Source organism: Lemur catta, chromosome 12, assembly GCF_020740605.2.
Source record: "Lemur catta isolate mLemCat1 chromosome 12, mLemCat1.pri, whole genome shotgun sequence".
In the NCBI taxonomy this organism is placed as follows: Eukaryota; Metazoa; Chordata; class Mammalia; order Primates; family Lemuridae; genus Lemur; species Lemur catta.
Window position 1 is genome coordinate 28,116,072 of NC_059139.1, and position 25,017 is coordinate 28,141,088.

The 25,017-nt window shown below is 35.4% G+C and overlaps 1 protein-coding gene across 4 annotated transcripts in view; it reads left to right on the forward strand.

Annotated features, from left to right (window-relative positions):
- The window catches only part of NNT (nicotinamide nucleotide transhydrogenase), a 107,947-nt gene that overhangs the window by 70,313 nt on the left and 12,617 nt on the right, over positions 1-25,017 (forward strand). For all 4 annotated transcript variants that reach the window (XM_045566163.1, XM_045566161.1, XM_045566162.1 and 1 more), the window contains exons 15-19: positions 278-511; positions 1,624-1,784; positions 4,187-4,366; positions 10,382-10,541; positions 12,921-13,002. In XM_045566163.1, the coding sequence (XP_045422119.1) occupies positions 278-511; positions 1,624-1,784; positions 4,187-4,366; positions 10,382-10,541; positions 12,921-13,002 (817 nt within the window). The remainder of the gene's footprint in view (positions 1-277; positions 512-1,623; positions 1,785-4,186; positions 4,367-10,381; positions 10,542-12,920; positions 13,003-25,017) is intronic.

Here is a 25,017-nt window from a genome sequence, read left to right on the forward strand (position 1 = left end):
ATAAATGAATTTTGTATTCAAACTTGGGTCCTGTCCCCAAGATATCTCATTATGTATACTTCTGGTTCCAAAGATTTCAGATAAGTGATTCTCAACCAGTATATAGCCAGTGTCCTTGCCTTCTGTAGAGCCCTGTAGATAGTATTTAGCCCATACTTGGAACTAGATAATATTTGTTGATTACAAAGATGGAAACTCTTAAGGGTGATTTTTGTTGTGGTTAATTCTTAAAGGTCTGTCAAGTTTTAATTTCTCTTTGACTTTCATTTCCCAACAGGATTGACCATTGCCAAGCGCATTCAGATTTCTGATTTACCTCAATTAGTTGCTGCTTTCCACAGTTTAGTGGGTTTGGCAGCTGTACTCACTTGCATAGCTGAGTACATTATAGAATATCCACATTTTGCTATGGATGCAGCAGCAAATCTCACCAAGATTGTGGCCTATCTTGGCACCTACATTGGTGGCGTCACCTTTAGTGGGTCTCTTGTTGCTTATGGAAAACTGCAGGGTAAGTGATTTAATGTGATATGGAGGTAAACATCTGTTATTTAGGGTATTTAGAGATCCATTTCAATTTCAGAAAATACCTTAACAGTAGAAATTGTTAGGTAAAGAGTATTTGTATAGTACTCAGAAATATGTAAAAGTTTTTTTTCCCCTATGAAGATGGTTTCCCTTCTTGATCCTTTCAAGGCTCATAAAGTTTTGAAGCTGTTTCTTCTGCAGACAGGAATGGCGGAAATTAGTGCACAGAAATTTGCATGGAGGGACTAGTTGACATTTGATAATATAAATGAACAAAACAGCATGTTCGTAATTCTTGGCTAGGGAAGTCTGTATAGAGTTCACAGAAATAAACTGCATTTTCCAGAATAGAGAGAAGTTTATTGAATAAATGTGTGTGATTTGTAGGCAGTACTTATTTCGAAAACAAATATACATTTTAGGGCTTTAGCTAGCGTGGCAACTGTTGCTGCTGCTAAAGTCAGTCATGAAAATGGAAGCCCACAGAGGCTGCTTTCAGCGTTTTCACAAAAAGGGAGTCTCTAGAGAAAGTAGTTTGTGGTTTAAAAACATGGTCTTGCCTCTCAATAAGAAAGTCATTAAAATTAAGTGGGGAACTTCCATGAAACTTAAAAATCATAAAAGAATGTCAAGCCTCAAACATTCTTATCTTATCCTTTGTCTTTAGGAATAACTAACAAGCAAGGGTTCTTCTTGCTTGAGCTCAGCTGACAGAATCAGAAATGCTAATGTGCAAGGACTCATACTGAAGTTTTAAATAGACAAAAACTACACTTAACAATTTCTGTGTTGGTCAAACAGAAAAAAAAATCACCTTTTAATATTCCATGACAAAGAGTAAAGAAATTTTTATGTGATCAAAGTAGGGAAAAGAACAGTTAAGTTGAACCATACTTTTCCTGTCCCCATTAATGTTTGTTACTTGTAACAACTCTAATTTGCCTGTATGTTTCATATCTGGTGATATAAAGTGATATTTTAAATACCATGTTATTAAATTTTGGTAGTTTGGAATTAAAAGCCATATACTTGCATGTGTGTGAGGCGGTGTCTTACTACATGTTCTCAATTCTGAATACCATGTGATGGTTCTAGGTATCCTGAAATCTGCCCCTCTCCTCCTACCTGGAAGGCACGTGCTCAATGCTGGCTTGCTGGCTGCTAGCGTGGGAGGAATGATCCCATTCATGATGGACCCAAGCTTTACCACCGGCATTACCTGTCTGGGCTCTGTGTCAGCTCTCTCTGCTGTCATGGTAGGAAGTCAGAGATTGAAAAAGCACATACTTAGTGAGGAACTGGGAATATTTTGTTCAATTACCATCTAATCATATTTCTATCTCTTCAAGACCCATGGTGGAAGAAAAATGTTTTAAAATTATGTTATACGGCCATCTTTTTAGAATCTGGAAGATAAAGAAAAATGTAGGAAGAAAATCATTGTTTCTCTCAATTGTTTATTTCAAAGTTGTCACATGTGACAAATTTATTGCTCTGGAGTCTCCTCACTGGAGCAATGTGTTGGTGAATAGGAGTGTAAAAAACCAAAAGGTTTCAATTCCATTCATTAGGTGCCTACTGTGTGACAGGCCCTACAAAGTAGTGCTTTGGAGTTTGCACAGTACCTGTAGGATAGTTTCCGCCCATTAGTTGCTTTCATGTTCATTGGAACATATGACACCAAATCAAATAATTACATAAAGCAAAATGTAGTTAAATCCTATGTGCTCAGTGAGGGAATTCAGTGAAGCCTTTCATGATAGGTTTGGTCTTCTTCCTTTTTAATTTTGCATTTAGTATATTGATACATATAGTAGTTTTTAGTTGTCTACATGTTACAGTTCAACATTTTATTATTATATGATGCTGTTACATGCAACTGGTTGCTATTCACTGATATTCATGTTCTTTAGTGTATACTTTGTAGACAAGGTTTATATGTTAAGTTTTTAAGAAATTATCTACAATGCTCTGCACAAAGTTAGACTCATAGACTCATAGTAATTGCTTATCAAACACTTCCTGTCTCTTTGATTCAGAAGCACTAGATTTATAGTATAAAAATGATACTTATTTTTGTGTGATTGTGAGAGTTAGGTCATGATTTCAACACACAAAATTTGGGACACTGAAGTTCTTAAGAAAAGCAGCTTAAAATTCTTTTTTTTTTTTTCTGAGACAGAGTCTCACTCTGTTGCCCTGGGTAGAGTGCAGTGGTGTCATCATTGCTCGCTGCAACTGCAAACTCCTGGGCTCAAGCGATCCTCCTTCGTCAGCCTCCCAAGTAGCTGGGACTACAGGCTTATGCCACCATGCCTGGCTAATTTTTCTCTATTTTTTTGTAGAGACGGGGTCTTGCTCTTGCTCAGGCTGGTCTCAAACTTCCAACTTCAAGTGATCCTCCCACCTTGGCCTCCCAGAGTGCCAGGATTACAGGAGTGAGCCACTGTGCCCGGCCTAAAATTCTATATCTTTATATGAATATTGATGATCCAATTTGATTTTGCCTTACATAGCACTGTTTTTTGTCTTATTTTAAACAAAAGAAAAATAGTTTTGATATTTTTAATCTAATAAAGCAGAAAATGTTAACGTCTCAAAATCAAACCTATAGTATAGAAATGTAACACAGAATTATTGTTTTTGAAAAGCAGTACATATGATATTTAAAAGGTACTTATTGGTCCTATGAGAACATTTGAGTAAGATGAAAGTATTTTTTGTACTTATTTTTATTGCTTTTGGTTTAAGTAAGTAATACATGAATACATTCACATTGTAACAAACAAAAAAAAAAATGTAGGAGTATGTGGAATAAAGAGCAAAAATCTTTCTCCCCACCATCCTTTTTCCTTTCCTGTGTTTTGGTAATTTGGGATTACATCATGAACAATATTAATGATATATTATAGACATTTTGGATTCTGTTGTATTCCTTCAAAGAGTTTTGATTATTATTTTTTATTTGTTTTTGTAGGCAGCTATCTTGGCTGGACTCAAATTTCACATTCTGACTCCTCTATGGTGGTGAGGGGCAGCTGAAATCTATTGTTATTTTATTCTTATTAGTATTAGTCTGTCCCACATATACATAGTCATCCAGAGATTTGGATTTTACACATAGAATTTATACATAGAGTTTGGGGTTCCCCCTCTCTAGCCTGTTCCTTTGTACAATTTTCCTTCTCACATTCTAGCTGCCTTAGTCACCTCAAACCTCCGTCTTTAGGATCTTCAAACGGGTAAGACTGTAGGCTTATATTTTAGTTTTAGCTGCTTCAATTGTTACCCACAGGGGTCTGCCCTCAGCCTAATGCCATAAAAACTGGGAAATTCACTTTATGCCATTGTATTTTTCCAAGTGTAGACCCCTCTCCAGTTTCTGCTTGTTGAAAATATAGAAATCACTGAAGCACTGAAAAGTGATTTCTGTCTTTAGGGAATTTTTTTGGGGGGGGTGGGGCTGGGGTATGACTTAGTGTTTATAGTTATATATGTGAAAGAGTTGGTCAGATAGGAAGCAGTCATTACCAGAAGTAGAACTTACATGTAAATATATTAATTGAAAAACTAGAATAATTAAGAACCAAGATGTTAAATGTCAGAGATTTTATTTTTATGTTATTAACGTTGACTTCTGCTGTGGTTTTTGTCCCAGGGCGTGACTTTGACGGCTGCTATTGGGGGTGCCGACATGCCTGTGGTCATCACTGTGCTAAACAGCTACTCGGGCTGGGCCCTGTGTGCCGAGGGTTTCCTGCTCAACAACAACCTGCTGACCATCGTGGGCGCACTCATCGGCTCCTCTGGTGCGATCCTGTCGTACATCATGTGTGTGGTAAGAAACACAAATGTGAAAGAAAAGTAAATGATGTTCTGAAAATATGGATGTGCTTGTCATTTCTTGTATTAGGCAAAAAAATGAGTATGTTAACTTTAATTCTCTTCAGCAGAAATAGCAGGGTGTTTTCTTTGAATAAATTTCCAGGACTGTGTTCATGGTACCCAACTATAGAGAATTAGGAAAGTTAAATAGGAAGATAAAAATCTTCTAATGCCTATCTCCGTCTGGAGATAAACACGTAAGATTTTAGTTTATTTTCTTCTATTCTTTTTCTTTGTGTATTGCCTATCTGTGTATTTACTTGTCTGATCATGTTGTATATCATTTTACATTTAATTTTTTTAAACTTATGTACTATATTCTTGGCCTTTCTTATCATTAAAATGCCTTTAAGAAATTATTTTAAGAGACTTTATACTAATCCATCATATGGATATACAAAATTTATTTAATATTTCCCTAATGCTATACATTTGATGTTGCTTGATTTTTATTTCTCTTTATACATAAATACATCTTTGACATTTCTGATTTTTATCTTAGGTAGATTCCTACAAGTAGAATTGAAAGAGTGTGCTTATTTTTACAGACTCTTTATACTTATTTCCATGTTTCCAGAAAGGTTGTTTGAATTTACACTCCCACTAGTCATCTGTGAGGGTACCTAGCTAGAAGTTTTGTGGTCAGCATGATGTTTTAAAAAAACAGAATAAAGTAGTAACACAAATACTTCTTAGCTTCCTTTTTATTTCTAATTCTCTTCTTGATGCCAAGAAGATATCTTGGAAATAATTAAAAGTTTGCCTAAAAAATTTTTTTAATCATAGATATTATTCTCTAAACAATAGTTTTGAATGACAAAGTACAACCATGAAACTATTATAAGTGAAATCAGAATGTGACTTTATGAAATAAAAATAATCCTTATTTACTTTATGAAATATTGAAAATATCATTGTAATTTGGAATGCTATTATAATAAAAAGTATTTTTGCTTCTTTGGCCATATTTTAAAACAAAGGATTTGACAGCCCAAATTCAAAACAAGCTAAAAAATTTTAAAATGAAATCACTTGAGTTGTTCAGGGATTTGGAAAAGTGGAGGTTTATATATCCTGTTTGAAAAGTTTCAGGCTTTGGGGTTTTTAAGTATAAATGTTGGTGAAGAAGAAAAATTTGTTCAGTTGTACTAGAAATACAGTTTTCTCTAAAAATGAACTTTTAACCCTTAGTCTTTCCTCATTTGATAAATTTTAATGGCCAGCAGGGGGCAGCAGATTTTCATTATTACTTGTGGTTTGTCAGAAACTATTTTTAAAATTAAATGGGAAGATTTTAATTTTAACAAAGCCAGTGGCATACCGATATGGGTAAGGAAGGGAGGAAGATTTATATCTAGCCTTGAAATATCATGGGTACTTTCTTGCCTTTATCTTTTTTTCCTTAAATGGTATTCTTTAGGTTCTTAAATTTATTAACAGTATTTCTCAAATTTCTGACTGTCTGTGTCTTTTATTTTTCTCCTTTTTCTTCTTCATCTAGTATCTTTTATTATTAGTTATACCAACCACAGCAACTCTTATGGTATCAGTTCTGTAACTGTTACTAATAACTAGAATAAGGTAGTAAAAGGCACCTGTTGAAAGTGCTCTCTTCTATGTGTACTTCTGTAATTACATCATCTTTCTCTTCTTTTGCTATCCTTTCATATTTCTTGATATGTTTTCTCTAGTTCTTTTTTTCCCTATTTTTACTGCCTCAAGCATGTCATTTAACATGAGCATATTGCAGATATATTTTATTCCGATACCATATTTACAGCTAATAAGTTATTCTTATAGCTGCCTGAAGCCATAAATATCATATTGGGTCAGATTAATACTCTGTAATAACAAGTTTGTATTAATTTGGATTCAAGGACAGTTGAAGTCTTAATTAAAAAAAATTAACAAAAGATGTTTAATGTAGGAAATTTAGAAGAAACAGAAAAAGATAAATATCAAATAAGACAATCATCTAAACTTCCATTACCACTTAGCTGTTAACATTCTAGTCTTTTTTTATATGTGTATATTTAAATACATTGTATTTAATGTATTACTTAATTGTCTAACTTTAAATTTAATTTTCTGTTTAATTTTCTAACTAATAATAGTTAGCATCTACATGATATTATAGCACATGGACATACCATAATCTATCCAAGTCCATTAACTTTTTTTTTGGTTGCAGTATTCCATCTTGTGCGTCTTTATTTCCTTAGGTCAAATTTTTATAGTGCAATTACATGGTCAAAGGGAGTAAGATCTTTTGTTGGCTTTTGATATTGATAAATTGATCTCTGTAAGGGATTTAGTAGTCAAAGCTCTTACTAGTGAGCTGTAGTGTGCTTGTTTTACTGTGTAATCTCTACTGTTAGATGTTGTTACAAAACAAATGAGCAACCAACAAAAAAACAAGCTTGCCATATTTTTTAGATTTTGAAGACAGAATTTTTTTCCTAAATATTCTTGATTTCTGACTTTTTACATTAACCTTCATTGATTTTTACCTTGTGCTGCTTTATTATAAGAAATTGTTTATGCCTGTTCTTAGCAGCTCAAAGTAGTTCAGAATAATAAAACTGAAATAGCTACTCAAAATTGGACTTTAGTATAATACTGCAGGCATCATGCTGGGTGCTTTACAAATATTAGCTTATTTAATCCCCACACTGATTCTGAAGGTAGGAAATATTCTTGTTTTATAAAGTATCTTAAAGCACCATTTATTATTCACCTTTGTGTTTATGAAGCCTGGCCTAGCACCTGGCATATTCAAACAAGTACAATGTTTGTTGAATGAACAATAGATGAATATCTTATTTTTTAGCTCATTTTATATGTTGGAAATCTCTCCAGATAGGTTATGGTAGCAGATATACTAGAGTTAATATGGTACCAGTATGCTGACCTTCTTTATTGTTTATTGAAAGAAACGTGAATCCAAACCAGAACAGAGTGGTTTTATTATGTATGAGGGAATGTAATGCACCCCAAGTGGCTAACCCTAAAATTGAATTTTTGTTCTGACAATTCTTTTGGGTGTCCTCTGAGCCCGATGCTATGGTAACATAATACCCAATATTATAAAAACTGAAAAGTGTCAGCAGTGTCCAAACAACTAGTTCAAACCAGTGATTTGCTTTATATCCACATATCATATAGACACTAACCTCTTTATGATTTTACAGTCTCCCTACTTGTGATAGTATCCAGATTGCCAGGGATGTAGAGATCTTGCAAAAATAGAACAGCATTTTCAGACCAAATTTTCTGATTTTTGTACTTTGTTGCTTATTTACAGATGAAAATAGAACAAAATGAAGTAGATCAAAAGTCAAACCAAAAACAATTTTTTTTTACCTTGTGATTAATTATTACCTACAAAACATTGGAATGAGAGATGCTAGTGAATAGTATGTATGCTATTATTGCTTTGGGTTTGTCTATTTTATGACCTTTCCTTTGTTTTCGAATTTATTTCTTACAGTGTGCTTGGAATTATGAGAATTAAGCTTCTCTTTAATGTAGTATAATACAATTTTAATTGTAGGGCTTAATAGCTAAAAAGGAACAGTCTTGGACAGTGTTGTAAATTCTTTGTCTTGGAAACTGGGAACTTTCTTCAATCTCTGGATCTGTGTTTAGTCTCATTAATCACTTAAACAAGCCAAAAAAAAAAAAAGAGAGAAAGAAAGAAACAAAACAATAAACCCTAAACATTTGTTGAAAATATGATGTTGCAATGGTAAATTTAGAGATGAAAAATAATTTCGTTTTTAAGAGGCCACATGGAGTTAACTTAATGGTGATATAATTGTGGATACATGTTTAACAAGTTGACTTTGATTGTTCAACTACTGTGTGGTTCCCTTTTCTCTCTCTAAGGTGCCATTAGAAGTGGGCACACATTAATTCAATGTCCTCAGAAATTCTTTCCCTCTCCGCCATTCAGTTTTATAGGAGCAAATAATGGTTCCTATCATGCCAAGTTAGAATAAAGTGGTTCTGTCCCTCCCCATCTGTCCTCTGCATCATGTCCTCTGTGATCTGTCCTTCTGCAGGACTGTATGAGACAGGTGATAGAGCCTCTTTGTTCATTTGACTTTTTTTAAAAAAAGTTATATGTGAAAGAAATATCTTTATGTCTAAAATAGTCCTTTAAATCAATTTTTAAGGGCAGGCTGCCGAAATAGCTGAGTTGGGAGAGCTTAGACTGAAGGGCAAAAATTTGGTAGAATCTATTTTTTGATAGCTGCATTGTAGAATTCTGTAATTCAAAACTAGAAAAGATTTATCAATGTCAACAAAAGTTGAATGTTGGGGAAGTCTCAGATATGGCTATTTGGGTTTTCATTAAACCTTGGATTTAAATATGGGAGGATGTGTTAAGAATTTTAAACTTCATGTCAATTAATGTAATTGTTCTCTGACCCTCTGATCCATTAATAATATACATAAAGATATTTCAGGCTTTATTTTGAATGTAATTATAGACAACCTTACCAAACTTTGAGTTCTGTAAAATGTGGGTGTTGTGTTTGATAAATGAGTTTAGGTCAAAGGATCAATTAAAGTTCTGGCAACATTTTGATCTATCATCTTTAAAATTTATATTCTTTATAGGCTGCCTTTATCAAAGTATGGCTTTTTGCTCATCTTTTATGTTCCTTTTCCTCCTTGCCATAGCCTGTGTCTCACTTCAGCAGTAACCCAAATGTCTCCACCGAGCTGGTAGTAGGCTGGGCCATCATTGTACGGGTGGTCATGTTTTTCCTGATGTGGTACTTATCATCGAACATCTCTAGTGCTTTTAAATAATAAAGTATTGTCTTTTTTTTTTTTAAGTAATAGATTGACATTATGTAGCTTTTAAGTGGTATAATGGATACATATAATATGTTTATCACAACTCTTAAAATAGGGTTTAATGAATTTTTAGAATTTTTCCTGAAGTGATGAATGCAGTTATGATCATGTAGAATGACTTTTAATCATGTGCAGTCAGTGATTTGAATTCTTAAAATCTGTTTGATTACTCAGAACAAATAGCTTCTTTCCTTTTCTTTTACCACCCTGTCTCCAGAGGTCTACAAATGAACTGTTTTTCAAAGTCAGATCAGTTATTGCCACATAATTCTGTTGTGGCCTTTGTGTGCCACATTCTTGGATGATTATAAATGAGATGCGATGAGAAGTGCCTTCCTTTTATTTATTTATTTATTTATTTATTTATTTTTTGAGATTGATTTTCTAGTTAAAAGGGTGGATATAAATTTTAAGGAGTGTATAACCTCATTCATCTACCTGTTTGGAAGTGAAATATTTTAGGATCTTAAGGATGAGCTCAGTTACTTCTATTACAACTTAGGTATAGGGCTTCAGGGAGCTGTAATTGATTTGGAAAATAAGATGGTATCAACCCCCACATTTCTTATTTTCTTGATGACAGAGGGCAGCAGAGTTCTAAATGAAGTGGATCCTTCTGATTTTGATTCTTCCCAGGTGCCCCTTCACGGCTTGTTTCTGGTAGCAGAATTCACCCAAGAGAGATCTGTAGAGTTGTCTTATTTTCTGTCATTCTCTTTAATCTCTTTTTACTATGGTGAAATCCACATAAACACGGAGGCAAAAGTTGCTCAATCAGCGTTCAGACAATAATAAGTAGACCTGAATTTTTCATTAATTTCTTAATTTTACTGATAATTTTCCATTAACTTCTTTGTTTTTACTTACTATTTTACTGAAAATATATCAATGTGCAATTGATTTGATAGGGAAAAAAATAATGTGGTTCTTAAATGTCTTCTGTCATTTAAATTTTTGAAATAATATTAAGAAGGCAGCTCAAATTTATCGGGTTAAAATGTTTTAAATGATCAACTAAACAACTTTTTACACAAAATTTATACCATTCTGAAAAGTTATGTGGATTAAACTCTCACAGCTGATTAATTTTGCTCTTCAGGCAATGAATCGCTCCCTGGCTAATGTGATTCTTGGAGGCTATGGTACCACGTCAACAGCTGGTGGAAAACCCATGGAAATTTCTGGCACACATACAGAGATCAACCTTGACAATGCAATTGACATGATTCGAGAAGCTAATAACATTATTATTACTCCAGGTAAAACAAACAAAAACTAAAAAGCAAACAACCCATGATTTTTGTTTTACTTACATTAAAATAATTTTTTTTTTTTTTTTTTTTGAGACAGAGTCTCGCTGTGTTGCCCAGGCTAGTGTGAGTGCTGTGGCGTCAGCCTAGCTCACAGCAACCTCAAACTCCTGGGCTTAAGCGATCCTGCTGCCTCAGCCTCCCCAGTAGCTGGGACTACAGGCATGCGCCACCATGCCCGGCTAATTTTTTGTATATATATTTTTAGTTGGCCAGATAATTTCTTTCTATTTTTAGTAGAGATGGGGTCTCGCTGTTGCTCAGGCTGGTCTCGAACTCTTGACCTTGAGCGATCCACCCGCCTCAGCCTCCCAGAGTGCTAGGATTACAGGCGTGAGCCACCGCGCCCGGCCTAAAATAATTTTTTGTAATAGGAAAAAAATAGAATTGGAACTTCTTTATTTTTGAAAACATAATGGAAACATAGTAGCAACTTTATGATGGCATAGTGAAAAATACTGAGAATTCTCAGTTTTAATATTTTGGGGATCAGGTGGAGATTCTATAAATTGATGTATGGGTTCTAGCTGTGTCTTTCTGTGATTCCACACATATGTTTAATTCATTTTTGAGTCTTGGTAATTTTTTTCTCGTTGGTAATTTTTGGACCTATTGTCCAGATTAAATTAGATATAGTACATGAAAGTGTTTAGCTCACTCATTAGGCTTGCTCAGCAAATGTTAGTCTTGTTTCAAACATAAATATTTAAATATGAAGAATCATGTGGTTTTCAATAAGATAAGGCAGCATGGCCTAGTAGAAAGAGCTTGGTCTGGGAGTCACACCACCTGACTTCTGTTTTTAAAAGCTGTGTCTCAACCGATATGATATTGACTGAGTTATTAAATTTCTCCAGGCCTCAATTTCCCAATTTTCTGAGGTTTAGCCAGTTCTTCACTCTTATCACAGCATGCTGTGGTATTATAAGTAATACATTAATTTCAGATTAAGATTTTAACTCTACCATGCTATCATATAAGCTTTCTGTAAAGAAAATCTACTGATTTGACATGTGGGTAGTTTATTGGTTGGTTATGTACTGAGATAAAGATAACAAACAGTAGCCAAACTAAATGTTAAGGTGCAAGCCTTTTTAACTTGGGGCAGTATCGCTTTTTAGGGGCATTGGAAACACGTGCATGTGGATTTGGGTTTTTGGTTGTCACAAAGGTGGGGCTGCTGCTGTCAATTAGTAGAAGCAGATAAACTAAACATGCTGTGATGTGTGGGACACTCCTGCATAGTGAATGCTTCCAGCCAAAGTGATGTTGGTCTCACGGTTGAGAAACACTGCTGGAGTGTGAGGCTGTGAAGATGTAGAGGACACGATCCTTTTCCTGTAGACAATTTTCATCTAGTGTTAAAGTGAGATGGGTAGATGAGTAGTGCAAGGTGGCTAATGGTAAGGGCTACACTGAACTGCGTAGGCAATTTTTCTATCATGAGGAACCTATGAAAGTTTGTAAGGTTTGTAGGGAAGTGAGGATTTCTTTTGAGCCTTAGAGGATGGATGATGTGGGATGGGGGAAGGCAGAGGGAATAGCTTGAGCAGAGACTTGGCATTTAGAAGGATGGGCGTAGAAAAGTAGGGACAGATGTGAGATTCCTTGTACAGATAGAATGGACAAAATAGAGAGAAAAGGAGAATGAAGATGACTGAAGTTCTTGGTTATACCTGCAACAACATCAGAAATATCGAGAGCTTTTTCTCTTGGGTATTGGGAGAAATTTTAAGTTCTTTTTTGGAGATACTAAGTTTGAGATGGAGATGGGACATTGGGTTTGCTGTGCTGGTGCTAAAATGACAGGTCAGGTTTGTAGGCAGATGGGAATCACTGGATGGTTGTTGAAGCCATAGGATAATCTGAGATTTTCAAGGAGAACATGAGGGCAGAGTTAAACCATCTTGGGAAACTTTATCATTTAAGGGGAAAAACAGAAAGAGAAAAACTATTCAAAGAATTTGAGAAGGAACAGTAAACGAAGTTAGAAGGTGAACCAGGGGACCGCAGTGTCATCACAGCCAAGTATGAAGAGAGAGAAGAGGAGAGAAGAGAAGGGTATACGCAGGTGTGTGTATGGTGTGTGGGGAGGGCGTGCCCAGCAGTTATCAGACACTGCAGAAGATTGAGGAGAGATCATTACATTTTGAATTTCAAATTTAGGCCAGTATTCTTAAAAGCCCAAATTATAAGTTTGCTTTCATTTTCCAGTCCTCTTACCTAATTGCCTATGTTGGCATAAAAATGTGTTTTGATCAAGAGAGAAGTTGTAGTTCATAAATTTCAAAATAAAAAACATATCTGTGTTCTTCATGTTCCTTGCAGGGTATGGTCTCTGTGCAGCCAAAGCTCAGTACCCCATCGCTGATTTGGTAAAGATGCTCACTGAGCAAGGCAAAAAAGTCAGGTAAGTGAGAGGCTTGAAGTGCGTGTAAAGATGTGTGTGTGAAGAAAAGGAAATACAGTTGACCCTTGAACAATGCAGCGGTTAGGGGCACCGACCCTGTACAGTTGAAAATTCATGTATAACTTTTGACTCCCTCAAAACTTAACTACTAATAGCTACTGTTGATCAGAAGCCTTACCAATAAGTCGACTAATGCAGATTTTGTATGTTATATGTATTATATTACTGTATTCTTAAAGTAAAATAAGCTAGAGAAAAGAAAATATTATTAAGAAAATTATAAGGAAGAGAAAATATATCTACTATTCATTAAGTAGAAGTGGATCATCTTAAAGATCTTCATCCTCAGTTGTCTTCACGTTGCGTAGGCTGAGGAGCAAGAGGAAGAGGAGGGGTTGGTCTTGCTGTCTCGGGGGTGGCAGAGGCTGAAGAAAATCTGCATGTAAGTGGACCCACACTGTTCAAACCCATGTTGGTTAAGGGGCAGCTTTTTAAAAAAGATGACTATTTTTTAAAGTGGCATTTAACATATATAGTCCTAGGTAAAGAAACTAAGTTGTTGTAAAAAAAAAAAAAAACAACAAAACCCCAAAAAAACAAAAACCCAAACTCTATCCTAGTCTTAGTCTTACTGTTTAGTTTTTGCCATCTGTAGAATAGCATTGACTCTAAACATAGACTCATTTTAGAAAGAGAAATTTTATTATCACAAATTCCAGGATGTTTATTAATGGGAAAAAGCAGAAGCCTTATTCCTCTATGGTTTGATTTGGAGAATGAAGTCAAGTTAAGCATTTGAATTACATCAAGTTGTATCTTCTTGGTTTCCGTTGACAGTGAGGAAATACAAAGGGGCTCAAAAGAGAACTTTTGGAAAAGTGAGACCAGTAATAAACCTGTGGGCTGGTTACTGTTGTGCTGATTTAGTCCTCCTACTGTCGGGGTGGAAAAGACTGCTGAACATGTTCTTTTTATAAAGCCATACACGTTTTGAAATATGAATTAGAGCAGTGGCTATTCCTGCCACTTGCCATGGGGGCATTGGACTGCTCTTGGGAGGACCTCAAACTGAGTGGCAAAGTCAAGGACTGCATTCCTAGATTATTCCCCGTGACCTTAGAAAAAGGATTTGAGTAATGTAAAAATGGAGCCATTGGGTCATGAGCTTGGTAACCCTTGAGGTACTTTGCATCTGTCCTGCTTACATTTGGGTCCCCATTCTGGAACTCTGTTGTTACTTAGGAGTCAGAGAAGAGAGCCTCTAAACTTACCCCTCTTAGGACAACTGCTGCCCATTTTATGTGGATGCTGGTTCACTAGCAGTTGCATTGACATAACACCATAAGTCAGAGAGACAAGATAACTCATTAAGTAGAATTAGGGTATTCACCAGGATGTTAACATCTGTTGATGAAACTTTTAAAAAATGTTTTATAGTATTTACATTAAAAAATTTGTTAATAGACACATAATGATTGTACATATTTATAGGGTACATAGTAATGTTGCAATACACATAATGTATAGTGATCAGATCAGGGTAATTAGCATATCCACATCTCAAACGTATACTTTCTTTATGTTGGGAACATTCAATATCCTCCTTCTAGCTATTTGAAACTATATAATATATTTTTGTTACCTATGGTGATGCTAAATACTGCTATAGAACACTAAGAACTTATTCCTCCTATCTAGCTGTAATTTAGTATCCTTGACAAAACTGTTACTGTTAATAAAATTTCCTTTTAGATGTCAACCTTACACTTTTGTCTAGGGGCAGATGATAAAATAAGCTAAATGGTGTGCCTAGAACTAGTCAGAGTATCTGTGCCAGACTGGATGTGGAATCCTGATCTTTTCTTTAAATGTCTCAGCTATTAATAGTGGTAAAAGAGACTTAGATGATGAAATCAGAGAGTTACCTAAATTGTCTTGGTGTCAGCAGTTTTGTCAGCTGTTTTATTTCTTCCTTTCTTTCTTTCCCTCTCACCCTTCCCTTTTTCTGTCACTCTTCCCCCACTGCTTCCTGCAATCTATAGTTAGCGTTTTTCAAATACATGAATCAAAGTACTATTTAGTGTGGGAATAGCATTTCGGTGTTGTGAGTAGTTTCCATGTTTAGTGATAATCTTAGATGAAGATAGAAGATGAGAAAAGTCATTGACTATTTTAAAATTTTTACGTAAGTCTTCTTTTTAGTTACTTATTCCCATTTTCATATGTGATATTAAACTGTGCTTTCTTTTTAGTCCTAGTCTTACCACTTAGAATATTTGCAGACCTACAAGTGAAAAGGATGTGTTAAAGATTTTTTTATGATTTTCCTAAAAAGAAATTGTTTTCTTTATTCAATCCAGATGTGAAAAAGTCCAATGTATTAGTAATGCCTTCTATCACCATATAATGTTTAGGAGATGAGTGGCAATCATAATAAAATAGAGAAAGATGGCTTTCATGTCCTAGTGATCCTTAGAGAAAGGAATGATTAAGTTGACATACCTCTCTTGTTACCCATTGATCAGCCTAGGTTAACCAGACATTTTGAAAAAACAGTCCAGTGTTAGATGGATGGATGCTGAGTTGAAGAGCATCATAAGACTGTTGGGCATCTTGAAGGAAGGCAGGATGTAAAAACAAATAAGAGAGATGGGGAAAAAAATCTGAAGAAAAGGGATAAGACAAATGAATTTTTAGTTTCTGATCTGATTAAAATTAGAATTTTATCCATGAGGATATAATATAAACTGCTGTTATAGGATGATTTCTGTCACACTGCATGGGAAACGTAATTATTTGACTTAAGATATTTAATTATACACATATGAATAGTTTCTCAGTTATAAATTTTTTTTATCAAATAATTTCATAAACAGGCTTTTCAATGAGAGTTTTTCATTGCTTCACATGGTTGTTGACATAGTTTGTTCAAATAATTTACTAAATTTATTAATAATTTATTACATAGGATCAGAATAAAATTATTATTCAGTCTGGTTTCTCTATTTGTGAGTTAGGATAAGTTAGCTATTTATAGTCCTCTGTCTTTCATATTAAAGGTGCAATTATATATGAATATACTGTAGTTCTTTTTACTGTAGTAGGTTGAATTTTCAACATAATCTTTGTAACAAATTATGTAAATCTTGCCTTTGAATTAAATGGACTATTCTTGCTAACATGATGATAGTAGATTATCATATTTTTTCTTGTTTTCCTTTCTAGCTTCTGTGTGGAATTTTTTTTAATTTAAAGAGATTCATAGAAACTGTTGATTTTGCTGTGTATTAATACATGTGTTATCTTGGGAGAAATGCAGATTTTCTTTATGAAGTTAGGACTGTGTATATACATAGATGCTAGCTTTTCTTTTCTTAAAGAGGCAAATGTCTGTTTGAACAAGAGATGGCTGCAGCAGTTACCTCGTATTTTAATGAAATAAATCTGTATTTACAGTTTGCGGTAATTTAGTTCTTTCATCACTCTGTGGAGCTCCCACAGTGTTCATTGAGTACAGCTGCTGGGCCTCTGGTTTTAGTAGGTCTTTGTGCCTCAGGACCCCAACATGCCTAGCATCCAGATGTGGTGACATACTCATACACGTCCCCTGTGGAAATGTGCCAGTATGGACATATGATTGTCATCAGTTAGTTACGCCCAAGTGGTGCCAAGAAAAACTGCATCTGTCATACAGTCTGTCTGGCTTCATGGCCCATGATTGATTTAGAGACACTCCTGTTTTCCTTTACTTTGGCCATAGTCATAACATGCACACAAAGAGCTGAGATTATATAATGAAGCACATGACATTTCATGACAAGAACTCATTTTAGAATGTCATGAAAGTTCACTTAGACTCTCTTTAGTGGCCAAGGTATTGTTGCTTCCTAGTTGTCCAGCATGCCTGTGCAGCTTACCTAACTAGTGCTTCATCTCTAAAAGCATTTTGTGGCTAAAATCTTATAATACAAGAGCCACAAATATTCTTTTTATGTCCTAATTTTTGGATTGATTATATGATAGGCTTTTCATCATAAAGCAGAGATAATGTTCCCAATGAGTAATTCTTAGAAAGGGACATAAATTTTTTTTTTGTACTTAATCACTGTTTGATTTTCTTCCTATAAAGCATCATTGCTTGGATTATCACAGAAGTCTTTTGAATTTACTAAAAATTTTCAATTTCTTTGATTGACTAACTGATGTTATACGTTGCTTTCATGTTAATGTTCAATTATATCTTTCTATTAATAATTTATTAATAGAAATTTATTTCTAGGTACTGAGAATACAAGGATGCATAAACCCAGTCCTCATTCTCAAAAGTTAATAGTTATGGGCTGAGTGCGTTGGCTCACGCCTGTAATCCTAGCACTCTGGGAGGCCCAGGCAGGCGGATTGTTTGAGGTCAGGAGTTTGAGACCAGCCTGAGCAAGAGTGAGACCCTGTCTCTACTACAAAAATAGAAAGAAATTAGCTGGACAACTAAAAAATATATAGAAAAAATTAGCCCAGCATGGTGGCTCATGCCTGTAGTCCCAGCTACTCGGGAGACTGAGGCAGGAGGATTGCTTGAGCCCAGGAGTTTGGGGTTGCTGTGAGCTGGGCTGATGCCATGGCACTCTAGCCCAGGCAACACAGTGAGACTCTGTCTCAAAAAAAAAAAAAAAGGTTACGAGGAAAACAAATCTATAAATAAATGAATGAATGAATAAATTCCATTTAACATGATAGTATGCTAAGACAAGTAGAATAGTAGGTAAGAATGCAAAGGAGTAGTCTGAGTAGTTAGCTGCCCGGGAACATTTTAAACTACTCATAACATTTTTGCAGGTTTTTTAAAATAAATATTTTTATCTTCTCTCTGAACACATCTAGATGCCTATGATATTTACAGCTTAATAGTGTTTTACAGTCTTGTATAACATGGTTATTGGTTTAAATATGTTATTTTTACTAAGAAAGAAATTGATTCTTTGAAGATACATGAAGATGAAATATTTTGTCCATCTAACTGGATTTTCCTGTTTTTCATGGAGTAAATGTGATTCAAATAAACCAAAGTTTAGGCTTCTTGGATTTGTTATGTTTTTGGGGGGAGGAAAAGCCAAGGCACATTGGTAAAGTAATAGTCACATGTTTCTCAAGAGAATAGAAATTAGGCCAGGTAAAAGACCTAGTGTAATATTTGAATAAAGAAATAGACATTGTTTAGCAGTTTTATGTCAGCTTTGTAATAGTTTTTTTTTTTAATAAAAGACACAACCATTCATATTAATGGCTATTTGTTTAACAAGTAATTATATAGTACTTTGTGCCAGGCACTGTTGTAGGTCCTGGGAATGTATCAGTGAATACAACATATAAAAATTCCTGATCCTGTGGAATTTGCATTCATTGAGATGTTAGTTTAATAGGCTTCAAAATAATATGAATTGGAGGCACTTATAACCCCATTGTGTCTCCAGTTCATACAGTATTATAGTTGAAAAGAGGAAGAACAGCTATAGCATAGGTTATTGTATCAGAGTTTCAGAGTTATAGCTGGTACTGTTTAGCAATGAATTAGCCAATTCATTGGCTATGGCGTGTTTCTTCGCACTTTACATTGAGCCTGCCCTCTTCAAAAAGATGATAGCAGGAGGGTGGGTGTGATGGGGTTTGTTTATGTACTTGGTCAAATCAGTGAAACTTTTGTTGGAAGAGAGGAAGGTCAAAGAAACTGTGCATTCACTCACATCTATGTTCAATCTATTATGTGGAATTGCCAGTAATCTCCCAGATCAAAGATGCTTCTTATGCTCCTAGGAAATGGCCACCTTCATCCCAGATTGTTTGGCCTTATACTGTCTATAGCATATTGGTATGGTGGAAAGAAAAGAGGATTATGTTAAAGCCTATGCATTAGGTGCCTTGTAGGGCCTCTTCCAGCCATATCATTTGAGGACTCATTCCTTAGAAACCCTTGTCACAGGCATTCCATATCCTGAGGAAGAAACTCTCACTATTGATGAAAATCTGTGTCTCCAACCATCAGGGTGATTTTTAGCTTATAGTATTATTAGGTAATTAAATATGCGATGTCCAATTTTGAATCAAAAGTTTATTTTATCTCAAACAAGAAGCAGTACAATTAATCAAAGTATGTGCCTAAACTATCAACACAGTTTTGCCATCTTAATGGTAGCTTGCTTATGCCAGCAGCGAAGAAGCCTGGAGAGAGTGGCAATGAAATTGTAAAAGGTGTTTTTTACAGCTTGTTGAGATTTGAATATTTTTCCATGCAAGAAGTGGTCCAAAGCCTGGAAGACAAGGTCTGGTGAACATGGTGGGTGACAGAGAGTTTCCAAGTCCAGCTTTTGTAGTTTGAGCAGCATTGTTTGTGCAACATGTGGTCGAGTATTGTCTTGCAAGAGGATTGGCCTGTCTCTATTGACTAGTCTCAGCTGCTTAATCATAAGCATCCTCATCATTTCGTCCAATTGGTTGCAGTAGACATCCACTGTAATCAATTGACCAGGTTTCATGAAACTGTAGTGGATATTACCAGTGCTTGGTCACCAAACAGACACCATTAGCTTTTTCTGATGAATATTTGGTTTTGGACTGTGTTTCGGTACTTCATCTTTATCTAACTGTCGTGCTGAATGCTTGCAATTGTCAAAAAGAATCCATTTTTCATCTACATCTATAATACGTTATAGAAATGGGTTCACCTTTATGTCATGACAGCAAAGAATGGGAAGCTTTGAGGCCATTTCTCTTCTGATGCTCATTGAATTTATGTGGTACCCATCTATCCAGCTTCTTTACCTTGCCCCATTTGTTTCAAATGGTCTGATATTGTTGGAACAGTAACATCAAACCTTGCTGCTAATTCACATGTAGAGGTTGAGATGGATTTGCTTCCACTACAGCTTTCAGCTCATCATTATCCAGCTTGATCTCAGGTCACCCACATAGCTCATTTTCAAGACTAAAATCACCAGACTGGAACTTCTCAAACCATTAGTATACTGTGTATTCATTAGCCACATCCTTCCCAAACACTTCATTGATATTTCGAGCTATCTGCGTTGCATTGGTTCCATGATGGAACTCATATTCTAAAATAACACAATTTTTTTCACTTATCCATGGTTTCACAAAAATTGCTCTAAAAAATTTGAAAGATAATCCATAATGTGAGTTTGAAAGACTGAGGATGTACCTTCACAATAAAAATAAAACAAGACACGTCAAAGTGAAATGTCAGAGATATCAGCTGTCAAACTTAGTACTTAAGGAAATTGGACATTCCATTCTTAATAACCTCATAGTTATAATAAACTCTTTGAGCTGAGTTTTTATAATGAAGTTCATGTGAACACAGCAGAGTATAAATAAATAAGCCCTGTTCTTATTTAATGTTCAAATTCTTCAGTATCTTATAAATAATTTTTAATTTCTTGGCTCATTAGCCATTGCATTCTAAGAGCCATTCAACAGCATCATTAAAGTTAGACAGAAAGATGAAATTATGTATAATTTTAACTAAATCTCTACAATATGCCAGAATATAATATTCTAGGACATGAGTCACAAATTGCATTTCAGGTTTTCCTCTGATATCATTCATCATAGTCTTGTCGGTTATTTTGAAATCAAAACAGTGTCAGTAGTCATATAGTTTCTATTCTGGGCTTGGTAGTTAGATTTGGTTCAGTGATGCAAAAGCCAGATTTAGGCACAATCTATAATTAATCTCCTTGGAGTGGAAAAGGTAATGTTGGGACATGGTTTTATAGAGAACTGCATTGATGTTTGCATTAGATTGTCTGACTTGATTCTCCTTAGGTGACATCTCATCTCTTTGGGTGGCCTCAGTGTCACAGGCCACATGTACAGATGGAAAATGTGACAATAGTTTGTCAAACATTTCCTCATTCACATTCATACGACAGGGTCTATTATTCTGCATTAGAAAAATTGTGCCCCTGAGACATTTTCGTAAGCTGACTTTCATAACTTTTTTTCTGAAGGGAAGGCCATGGATAAACAACAGATTTCAGAATCAGAGTAGCAGTTCAGCCCTTATTTGCCTTTAAAAAAAGAAAAAAAAAGATACAGAATGTTCTCTAATGTTGGATGTTGGAAAGTACTAGGAAATTAAATAAACATTTTTTTTTCATTCGGAATTACATGAGTGAGTTTGTCAGAACCACTGTTTCTAAGAAGGACTTTCACAATTTTAGAAAGCTGGGTGTCTATCCTTTTGCCCGAGAAGCCTCACCAGAGAGGTTGGTTCCACATTCTATCTCATTAATTAGTTTTTGTGGACAGCAACTGCCTTGGCAGAAATATTTTTTCACTTCATTACCGTGTTTCTCTTCAGATGGGTAGATGAGCCCCCATCAGCTGGTCTCAGCCTTTTTACCACTAAGGGTAATTTAGGTAACATGGATGTTCGCCCTGCTGCCTTCATGTTTGGGAAAGTTTTATTTTAAACTGATTTGTTAAAATTATTTCTTTTAAAAAAATCTTTCCCTTGTGCTTTTAATAAGTGACCCATAACTGTCAACCAGAAGTTCTGATCAGTTTGTGATAAGCCAAAGAAAACTGCGTTTTCAGTCTGTCAGTCATATTTTTCACAGGTGAAATACATAATTAAATGTAACAAATATTGAGTATAGTAACAAATCCTTTTATTACCTCCATGGAACCTCGTCAGAATGGAGCATTGCCACATGCAAACATGGAATTCAAAAGGTCGCTAGGTGTAGCTCATACCAGGGACACTTTTCTTGCATCTACAGTGGAATTTCCAGCCTGTTTTGTGACAGAACACTGTGCAAACGTATTCCTTGTTTTGTTTTGAGACAGAGTCTTGCTCTGTTGTCCTGAGTAGAGTGCCGTGGCGTCAGCCTAGCTCACAGCAACCTCACACTCCTGGGCTCAAGCAATTCTGCCTCAGCCTCCCGAGTGCTGGGACTATAAGTGCACACCACGATGCCCGGCTAATTTTTCTATTTTTAGTAGAGATGGGATCTCCCTCTTGCTCAGGCTGGTCTCAAACACTTGAGCTCAAGCCATCTTCCTGCCTCTCTCCCAGAGTACAAGGATTACAGGCATGAGCTACCACACCCGGCCTGAGCAAACATATTTGGTATAATTTCTAAATAAAGGATCCCTGCCTTAAGAAGCAGTTGGATTGGGGAAAACTTTAATTTAACCATTAAAGTTTTATTGATTTACAAATATTTATGGCTTAAAAATAGTAGTAAGTAGACTTTTAATAAATGAGCCCTCTTTTTATTTTCTCTTTGTTGTTTTTTCTAATTTGTCAACTTCCTAGGAGGTTAGAATAACATATTTAGGAAAATTGTGGGATGGGGGTGTTGTGAAGGCAGAATTCCAAAATGCTGTCAATGTACATTATCTTGTGTGCAGTTTGATTTTAAAATATAAAACACAGTAAAAGAAGGGATATTAACTCTTTGAATATCTTGACTATGGAAATAAATTTTGCTAGTGATTCTCAAAACATATAAGCGGATAGTTAAAGGTTGTAAGGAGCTTCTATTTAAAAATTCTGGAGATCCTTGTCGCTATAAGAGCAAGAGGCTACAAAATGGGGAAAACCCTCTAAGTACTTTAGAAAGGAGCCCAATTGTCCTTGCAGTTTCTTTGTCTAATTGTTGAATTGGGGTGCTCAAGTCAATAAACCAATGGTTTATTGCTGCACTAGGCCTGGATATTCCCATAATCTGAACATGAAGAAGTATTTTATTTGAACAGTTTGATAAGATCCATGTGGTGAATGTTTTATATTCTTTAATGGCCCCACATGCCCAAGAACAACTGCTGTAATGCGCTCTGGTCAGGACATATTGTCTCCATGGCCTGTGATCATGGATATTTATGTTGTTGTATCCCCTTTAAAGCATGTGGTATTTGGAAAACTGTAAGAATGGGGTTTATGCCATCATATATTATAAAAAACCTTTTAAAAAAATGATAACTTTTTGGAGTGTTCCTTTCCCAAATTTTACCAAGTTTACTCAGTATTCATGAGTAGTTCTTGCATATACTCTTATTTTTTTTTAATTCTTTCTTGGTTAATTTAAAAGATTCTGAAGATCAGGTTTTTTTCATTTGAGTACATTATTCCACTCTTTTTGAACTGTGCCTGGGTCTATTCTGAATTGATGACCAAAGCCAGGGCTTTTTTTATTATATAAAGTTCTATGAGAGACTTTATCATTTTCATACTGGAGAGAGAAACATAGCAAAAAGGTTGAAATTTTGCTTTCTTCAAGATATTCAAGAGATTATCCTAACTTGATGATGACATTTGTTGTGTCTGTCACCCAAGGAGACAATACTTTTTTGCCTAATAGTATCTGTTGAATGGTTAACAGTGAGCTTTTGAAATTTGACTTTGTCAGAATAAATGTATATTTTAATATTAGTTGTGACTAAATTTCCAGTGAGTCGGCCCTACTCTACCTTTATCTACCTTTACTACATTTGCAGACTTTTGATGTAACTGTAAGTACAAAGAATTTCTGGCTTTTATTGAACTATATTGATATTTACTGGGATTTCAAGGTAAAAATTAGAAAAGCAACCCAGAAAGTGTTGACATTAAATCAACATTTTGTTTGAATGTGAAAATGTGTGCTTGTTTGTATTAAGTGATCATTAAGAAGTGGGCATTTATTTGAAAAATTCAGATGAGTATTTGTGTTATAAAAATGTATTTGAGTAGGATAATGGCTGTGTGCATTTACTGAAGGCTTATGTCTGCCAGGTGCTGGTCTAAAGTACTTTGTATGAAATGCTCTTTACACGAAATATCTCATTTAAATCTCACAGTAATCCTCTGAAGAGGTTTCATTATCAATCCCATTGTACACAGGAGGAAACTGAGGCACAGAGAAATAAATTGTCCAAATGCTTTGAACCCTAAGCAATGCAATCTAGAACTCTTAACTGCTACCCTACACTACTTTTCTAAGTTTTTTCTCTACAAAGAAACAGAATGTTTATGAGTCAGTGTGCCTTATGGAGCACACTGTGTTTTTTAAGACTCCTTTGCTCCTCCTTTCTCTTTTTTTTTTAAGACAAAGTCTCACTCTGTTGCCCGGGCTAGAGTGAGTGCCGTGGCATCAGCCTAGCTCACAGCAACCTCAAACTCCTGGGCTTAAGCGATCCTACTGCCTCAGCCTCCCCAGTAGCTGGGGCTACAGGCATGTGCCACCATGCCCGGCGAATTTTTTGTATATATATTTTTAGTTGGCCAGATAATTTCTTTCTACTTTTAGTAGAGACGGGGTCTCGCTCTTGCTCAGGCTGGTCTCGAACTCCCTACCTCGAGGGATCCACCCGCCTCGGCCTCCCAGAGTGCTAGGATTACAGGCGTGAGCCACCGTGCCCGGCCCCTCCTTTCCCTTTAGTTGAGTCCCTACAATAGAGTGTCAGGTACTATGGGAAATGGTAAATAAGACATGGTTTCTATACTTCAGGAGCTCTCAGTTGAGAGAGCACAGTCATGCCAAACAGTCGTTATGTTGCAGTATGGTAAGGAGGAGATGCATAAAGAAAGAGTTCTGGAAGCATGGAAGGTCTTTCCATGATCTCATTTTAGTAGTTATTAATATTTTTCTTCTGTAGAATATTGTCAGGGACAGCTGGCTCTGTTTTTTTAAGCATGTGCATAATAAAAGATAATTTTTGTTGTTCAATGAGAAGAGCTAAAAGGCTGGTAGGCTTTGCATGTTGAAATTCTGAATATTTTTCATGTGATGATGGAAATCGATGAGCTTTGGCCATCAGTTCTTGGAAATTGTTGGTCATGGCCAACCAGTGTCTGATATAATTAATTTTAATCCATGCTTTGGAGATTATCCAGTTACATGGGCCAGAATCGCTTATAAATTCACATTGACTCATCAGTGTGCATATATATTTCTACAAATTTGAATGTATTCTGTTATTTTTCTTAAAACATTGGCATCCTCTAGCATGTGTTTT